The following is an 8,690-nucleotide window of genomic DNA, read 5'->3' on the forward strand; positions in this document are numbered from 1 at the left end:
ATAGTATATTATGTCATCCAAAATCCGTCCAAAAAGTCATAGTATAGTATGTCGTCCAAAATCAGTCAAAAAAGTCATACTATAGTATGTCGTCCAAAATGGGTCAAAAAAGTCACTATAGTATGTCGTCCAAAATCTCTCAAAAAATCATATTATAGTATCTATCATCCATCCATTCATCCAACCAACCAACATGAGTGTCACAACCTTTTGTTGGTAAGGGTAAAACTTCTCAGAGTCGACGCCTCTGTTGCGGATGACGTAGCTGAAGGCTTTGGAGATGAATCCTCCTCTGCAGCCTCTGTTTCCATCAGCGGTGCTGCAGTCCACCAGGTTCTGTGGACTCAGGGGAACCAGGATCCCGGTTTTCTTCTTCATCTGTCCCTCGAGAGCTCCCATAGAGCTGAAGGCCCAGCAGGACCCGCACAGACCCTGAGTAAAAACCACAAAGGCCACAAGGTCACACTTGCTGTCACCACTTTTTTCAGTCTCCTCAGACTCTTTGGTCTTACTTGGTTTTGGACAGGAGTGACCAGACCCTCCTTCCTCCAGTCCACACTCTGAGGCATGGGTAATCCACTCACGTCCTTTAAAGTGTAATTTCTTAAAGGAACAGGCTCTTCCAGCCTCAGGCCGTTCAGCTTCTCGTTGATCTCCTCCGTTGTCTTAACAGAGAAGTTTAACATTATATGACATCAAAAGAAAGAACATTCTGAATGTAAACATCCTGGCTGGATTACATGCACTGAAGCAGCTCACAGAGATATTTTACACAAGCTTTCAACAATTCAATTCAATTCAATTCAATTATATTTGTGTAGCGCCAAATCATAACATACATTATCTCAAGGCACTGTACATAGACAACATCAAGGAGAGCAGAGAACCCCAACAGTTCACACAATGAGCAAGCACTAGGCATCAGTGGAGAGAAAAAACTCCCTCTTAACAGGAAGAAATCTCTGACAGAACCAGACTCAGAGAAGTGCAGCCATCTGCCTCGACCGGTTGGGGGGACAGAGGAGAGAAAGGGGGGAGAGAAAGGACAAGAGGGAGATGAGGTAGAGGCAGAAGAGAGAGAGAGACCAGGAGCAGATACACAACAACTGTATGAAGTTACAAGTTTATACAGTCAATGATTACATGTTTATAGCAATACAATGTAATTTATAAAGCAGCAACAGAGAGTGTTGATAAAAATTATACTCTTATACTCTTTCAAGTTCCTTTCAGAACCCGTGCTGCAGCATTTTGAATTAACTAAAGGGTTCTAACAGACTTGTTGGAACCTCCTGATAATAAGGAGTTACAGTAATCTAATCTAGATGTAACAAAAGCATGAACTAGTTTGACAGAATGACAGAAAGAGACTAGACCATTATCTGCAGCCAAGAGAAGGTCGTTACTAACTTTAACTAGTGCTGTTTCTGTGCTATGGTATAATCTAAAACAGCAATCAAAGGATTGACCACAATTTGTCTGATTTTTTTTATATAAATGATCATTTATAATTTCCACCTTCAGGAGAAGGAGCACAGAGTCGACCACAAGCTGGGACATTGCAGTGGTTTATAAGCAAAGCTTAAATCAGTTTATTATATACAGGAGCCTGCAATCACACCATGGAAACCACCAAAGTACACTTATCGGCAAATATCCAATCGGTAATCACAAGGCAGCAACTCAATGCATTGAATCATGTAGACATTGTCATTGACATTGTCACTGCATATCTATTGGGTTTTCCTCTAGCGAGCGAGCAAATATCCAGTGAGCAGCATTTATCTGGGAGAAACTGTCTTGCTGATGCCAGATTTTAGAAGAGAATAGACACACAGTTATGAGATGATAGAAAGGCAACACATGATTACTTGTTAAATCCCAAATTTGACCAAACAACACATTAACCTTGACGCAGATAAACAGCAGATAGGTGTCATTCATGCCTCTACACTAGTTGTTCTGTGTACCTAATAAAGTGAATAATGAGTGTAGATCCAGTGCCACCAGTTGATAAAGGACACATGGCTCTGACAGTGACTCCAGTGTCAGAATCATTTCATTTATTATCATAACACACGATGTCACATCTCCACTCTCTGAATTTCACATTTCGTGCACAATCGTTCTGTAACCAGCTGGTGTCAGATTTGACACATGTTGCTTTGGGATTTCTGACCGGAGGCCAAAAGCCTGAACGTGGCCAGTTTCCTGTAGAGTTAACACGTCACGCCTACAGCAGCCACTCCTCAGGCTTCCCGCTGCCATCATGGTTAAAATAAAGGATCTCCTCTTCCTCCCTGACATGTTCACTACTCTCCTGCACAATTCTACACTACCACATACTACTACTAATAACAATAATAATAATCATAATAATATTAAAGTGCTTTTCAGTTACACAGCACATGAAAAATGATTAAAAAGACAATAAGCAGCAAGCACAAAACTATGGAGGACGATAAATAACATAATAAATAAAAGGAAGAAAGAATGAATGAATACAGTAATAAATAAATAAATGAGGTTATAAATTAAAAACACATTGGTAAATACATTTATTAAATATATTTCAGTATTTCTGTATGTATTTATTCTTGTATCTATTAATTTACCCATTTATTCATGCGTTCATTTATTATTCATTCATTTCTTTCTGTATTCATTCACTTATTTATTCTTTTATTTCTTAATTTCTTAATGTATGTATTTATTTTTTATTATTTATTTTCTATCTATTATTATGTCATGTATCTCATACAAAACAATATAAAAAATTAATACAATTATAATAAAATATTAAATAAATAAACAATCACTAAAATCAATGAAAATCAGGTTTAAAAAAACAAGGTTTTATAAGTGACTTAAAATGTGCATTGTAAACGGAACAGTAGTCTGACCAAAGACATTCTTCACTTAAACATAATCAATAATCTAAGACTAACATATGTCGTTTTTTTATAGAAAAATGTTTTATCTTTATGTTTAAATGCTCAGAACAACAGTGATAATATCAACTGTTTGTGTAACTTTGTGAATCTTATCTTATATAGTGACTGCAGGTCAGCTGAGCCTATATTGGTTTAAATGAATTAAATGAGAGTGAAATGGATTAGTGCTGCTCTCAGAGTTTAGGTTAGGGTTTAAATGAACACACAGGCTGCAGTAAATGTTTGTTGTGTAGTTTGTATCCAGCAGAGGTCTCACTCTCACATCTCTGTGACTCTTCTTCTTCTGTGGTACATTTATGGAACACTGAAATGTCTTCATTATCATCATTTGAATCATTTTGCTGTTAAAGCTGAATTTGAGAGATCTGTAATTTAATTTGATTTAGTTTCCTGGTTTTCCTGTAAGGAGTTCTCATATCTGAATATGTGACAAGCTCCAACTCTGTGTAACTCTCTCCCCACTGATCTGAGTCAAGTTATGTCCATTAAACATGACTTTGAACCTTATTTTTTTTTAATCAAAGCATTGTTTTTGTGCACATTTATCATACGCGTGTTCTTATTTTTGATGCATTACTTTGATTTGACTCATTTTCACCCATGTTTAGTTATGCTTAGTTTCTTTTGAACATTTTTGTGTTACTACTTCTTGGAGTTAACTGAAAGTAAATGAAACAATCTCAAAATCTCATCTGGTAGCTTTTACCCTGGTATTCTACAAAGCTAGAGAAGGATTAGATTCAGTGTTGTAATGAAACAAAGTACAAATACTTTGTTACTGTAATTAACTGAATATACCAGGTGAAGATTTGCATAATTCTTGTACGTAATTTTGGTAATTGCTGTATCTATTTATATGAGTCTTAAATGTTCTGTATGTCTAAACATACATGTGGTGTTTTAATAAAACACTGGAGCACATTGTTACCATGTCAGCCAAGTGATTCAGTCCCAAAGTGAAGCTGTGTTTTCCCGCCGCGGCCTCCTGGTTGTGTCTCAGCACCAAGTGCACGTTCTTCTGCCACACAGCTCTCCTGAAGCTCAGCTCCGTCTGAAAGACAAACACAGACTCTGTGCTTCATCTGTCGGTGTGATTGACAACACAGAGAGGGAGAAAAAAAAGTCCTACCTGATTGTTATAAACCTTACGATGTTCCATTTTCCACTCTTCCCACAACTTGCTTAAAGCAGGTGAAGATCGGCCGAGGACCAGACAGGTCAGAAGCAACAGCACACACAGAATGTGCATCTGCAGAAGAAGAAAGAGTCAGACTGGTCACTTTATATGAGCAGCTGTGACTTCTTGTGTTCTTGGGTTTTTCCTTGTAAAAACAAATATTCTGTTTTTTAAAAAATAGTTTTCAACTTACTTTTTAAATTAATCTGTATTATCTTGAAGCTATAAAATATTTACATATCAAATATTAATGAAGTTTTTAACCCTTACATTCTCAGGTTTTTGTCATCATGCATCCCTTTTTATTTTCAATATACTTCATGCAAAGGGATTATTTTTGATTTGGTTGTTGCAGTCTGGTATAATGTGAAAAATTAGCAGAAACATTTGTTTATATGCATATATTTCATAAAATACTCACATCAACACACATTAGAGCACCAAAATGTGCTAAAAAATGAAAATTATAAAAAATTATTATTATTATTTTTTGAGTTTGAACGGGTGATTTGAACGGGTTTTAATGAGGATATTTTTGGTGCTTAGGTGTGTTAGTGTGAGTATTTTAGGTAATTGTTGTTTACAGTGGACTATAAATAAAGAATACATGAAAAAATATTGAGAACACTCAAAAATGCACAAGCCATGACATAATTTTCATTTAACAATGATAATCTGCTGCTTTTCTCTGTCTTTGTGTGACAGTGTTCAATTATTTTTTTATTCAGTTGAAGGTTATGTTATACTTTCTGTGCATGTGAAAACATTAAACTCATTGTTAGGATTCATGTCTGCATCTACAGCTAATTATCTTCTGTTTGCAGTAGAAAATATTATCACCCCTCACTCTTCAAAAGCAGCCACTCTGTTTATCTGCATCTTAACAGTGAATCATAGCTGAGAGGAGGAGGAGCCTTCAAGTTAAACCTCTTTCATTTTACACCATAGAAGAGGAAGAATTCCAAAACTTGTTACTGTAACTACACAAAAATCTGACACACAACCAAACAAGAATATTATTTTTTTACCTTGTTTCAGAATAATCCAGCCGGTTTATTTTCTCCTGAGTAGAAAGCGCTTCCTCTCTTCAAACATTCACCTTCACACTCAAAGGAGGAAGTCGAGTTTCCCGTCTATCTGCTCTCTGGACTCGTCATGTGAGTTTCATTTACAACCAAATGACAGCTGCCCCAAAATACCTTTTCAGTATGAGACGCGGAAGTGGCAGAAGTTGCATCATAGAGAAAAAAACCTCCATCCAAATGAAACTGCCTGTGGAAAATACCAATGAAAGAAAACAAACACATGATGTGAATGTGAACCCATGAAAAGAAAACAAATGACAGCAGTGTGTGACTGAGATTGTGATGGGATGTGAAGCTGCAGAGGACAACAAAGACTTCAGCTGTTATTTCTGTGCTGCTGGAACTGGAGATGTGGACACTTTAAACCGCGGCGCTTTCTTCATATTATCCTGTGCCATATTGTGACAATGGTTGCTCAAAAGTTCCTGTTGGTGTAAGAGACTGTGGTGGGACATTTACATTTAAAAAAGAAAACAAATTTATTTACATTGAAGTGGCATTATACACTATATGGACAAACATATTCAGACAACTGACCATAGGAAGGCAGGCAGGTAGGTAGGTAGGTAGGAAGGAAGGAAGGAAGGAAGGCAGGAAGGAAGGCAGGTAGGAAGAATAGATTTGTCCCAAATGTTTAGGTATGCTGAAGTGTTAAGATTGTCCTTCGCTGTTGAGTAGGTTTTATGTGTACTTTAAGTTTTTAAATTTGTAATTGCAAGTATGTTTTTGTTTTGTTTTTTTAAGTACTGTATACTTCACTACATATTAAAAAAATTAAATAACGCACCAGGAACTTTGAGAATGATGAGGACAGGTGAATTGACACTAATTAAGGCCCCTGAGTCAGCGACATGTGACCTTTGACCCATTTTGACTGATGCATTATGTGTTTACATAGTTTACATATTTTATTTTGTCAGCACTTAAATTTGTAAAGTTTTGCCTTTAATCAAAAACAATTCATGTGAGATTTGTGTCCGACACAAGAAATAACCCCAAACTTGTTATTAAAGTAACTAAGTTTTACTTTTTTACTTTAACTTGAGTACATTTTTAGACCAGTACTTTTACTTGTACTTCAGTAAAATGTTAACAAAATAGTGGGGTTTTTTTTTTACTCAAGTTGAATATTTCAGTACTCTTTCCAACTCAAATCAAGTTGAATAATATAATTAACATCATGTAATATCAAAATATAAACAAAAATGAGCAGTCCTTCATTTGCATTTGTCTCATGACATAAAGAAACATTTTTATCGTAGGAATCCCCCAGAAAATTCACACAATAGTCATCAGAGCACAGAGCAGCTGTGACGTAACAAAGCAGTAACAACAGGAGGACGTTATACAACGTGGAACTTTGATTTGGCCGAAGCTGTAACTGGCATTCAATCTGATCTTTCCTCTTCCTGGTTCCGGGGTTGGTTGGACAGAGATTTGCTGATGAACACACAACTTCCCCAAGGCACCAGATGGTGAGTTCCTCTCTCAGCATGGGCTCCTCTTCTGTGGTGATCACGCATCTTTTCCTGTCAACACTCCACATAATCATGCCACACACACACACACACACACACACACACACACACACACACACACACAGGGCTTCTATTCTTCAGATTTGAAATATTCTGGGGATTTTTTTGCAGACTAAACGGTAAATTATCTGAATATCAAAGAGAATCATCAGTGTTTGTGTGGAAAACAGCTCAAAGAAAGAAAGAAAGTGCAGAATGAATTCACAGCCATCATGTATTTATAAAGCCCACAGCCAATAATGCCTCTCTTTAAGAGGCGTGGGAGGATTTTTTTAACCACAGGAGGGAAATAAAAACATTTCTCCTCTCAGTCAGAGAATGTTAAATGCATTACAGTAGATCTTAACACCCACATTTTCTTAGTGGAACTTGACATGGATTTAGTGTAATGTTAGTGCTCACCTGAAGCAGAAACAAACGTTATGTCATTTTCACTGAGCGATTCAGGGCAAACAAGGCCACTGATAATAATAGTACTAATCTGTGAGCATTAACATGTCGTGTCTATGTTACTGTTTATTTTCCACATACATATTTACTGCTTCTCTTTATTCCTACAAAGAAACATTTCTTCAGTTTCTCCATTTTCAACTGTACTATTTTATTTAAATGACAAAACAAGTCCCTTTAACTAAGTCATTCATCATAATTAATCAGTAATACAACAAGCTGGTTTGCTTTAAATATTCATCCCATAAGTCGTTATTTTATGATTAAGCTGAATAATTAAAATCATTTGATTCAATAAGTAGCTTCATTTTTAACTTCTAATTTTCATCTCTGAGTTTCTGTTGTGTAGAGTTTTTATCCCGTCCGTGTCTTTGTGCGTTATATGTCTCTGAGTGTGCGTAAAGTTAAAGTTATTACTGTTATTTTTCCAGTAACATTTCATCATCATCACTGACACTGACATTTCACCGCTCCTTTGTTGTCCACTTGTTTCCAGACATTCTGAATTCAGAAACGTTAGCTTTTATCTGTGTGATTATTCAAAGAGAAACAGTTGACTGTTGATTAGCTTCAGTCGAAGTAAAGAGCAGAAATTAAATTAAATTCAAAGCACTTTATTTGTCCCTGAAGGGAAATTTGTTGAAACCAGGGGTGTCAAACTCCACAAGGAGTGTTGCAGTAAGTTCCCTTTGTTTTACATTTAATGAAATATCTTTTTACAAAACATATTATGAACCTGAAATTTCTTGAGAAAAATAAGTGCAATTTGAACAATATTATCATTAATCTTACTATTTACTATTTACTGTTTACTATTTATGCATTACAACCTACAGCACAGATAACAGTGGATCTACAAAGGCACAAAACACTTAGTCACAAGTATCTGGAGCAGAAAAATTTAGTATATACTGTAGCATTTATTCTAATCATAATGTGAAATTTTCAGAAACTCATCCTGCGGGTCGGATCGGAGCCTCTAGCGGGCTGGTTCTGGCCCATGGGCTGTATGTTTGACACACCTAATATAAACGTTCAAACCATATTGACAAAGGTGCAAAATGGAATGAGACACAATAGATGATGGAGATCATATGAAAACAGCTGTGAAAATAGTGCAATGACCAATCAGATTAGAGCATAGAATAAATAAATAAAGTCATACTGTGCAAACAGTATTATCAAAGGTGCATAATTGAGATATGAAGTATGATATTATATGATATCATATGATAGCAAAATGTAACATTGTAAAATGTAAATGTAATATAAATGATAAATGTACCTGTTTAAGACCTTAGTCTTAAACAGGTACATTTAACAAGACATTAGTCATTTACAAAAAAAGAATATGATTGATGGAGATTTAACAGTATGATACTTATACTATGAGACACTAATAAGACCCTGCACCCCACATATTCCCATACATACATGATATATATATATATATATATATATGTATGTATATATATATATATATATA

The 8,690-nt window shown here is 35.7% G+C and overlaps 1 protein-coding gene across 1 annotated transcript; it reads right to left on the reverse strand.

Annotated features, from left to right (window-relative positions):
- Nucleotides 1-171: 171 nt before the first annotated feature.
- Nucleotides 172-5,438, reverse strand: LOC122786639 (cathepsin K-like; the record flags this gene model as incomplete). Its single annotated transcript, XM_044053088.1, has 5 exons — nt 5,160-5,438; nt 4,084-4,203; nt 3,883-4,005; nt 513-665; nt 172-432 (listed from the first exon to the last, which is right to left on the reverse strand). Coding segments are annotated over exons 2-5 (657 nt in total), but the record flags the coding sequence as incomplete, so codon positions are not given.
- Nucleotides 5,439-8,690: the final 3,252 nt, after the last annotated feature.

Source organism: Solea senegalensis, linkage group LG20, assembly GCF_019176455.1.
Source record: "Solea senegalensis isolate Sse05_10M linkage group LG20, IFAPA_SoseM_1, whole genome shotgun sequence".
Classification (NCBI taxonomy): Eukaryota; Metazoa; Chordata; class Actinopteri; order Pleuronectiformes; family Soleidae; genus Solea; species Solea senegalensis.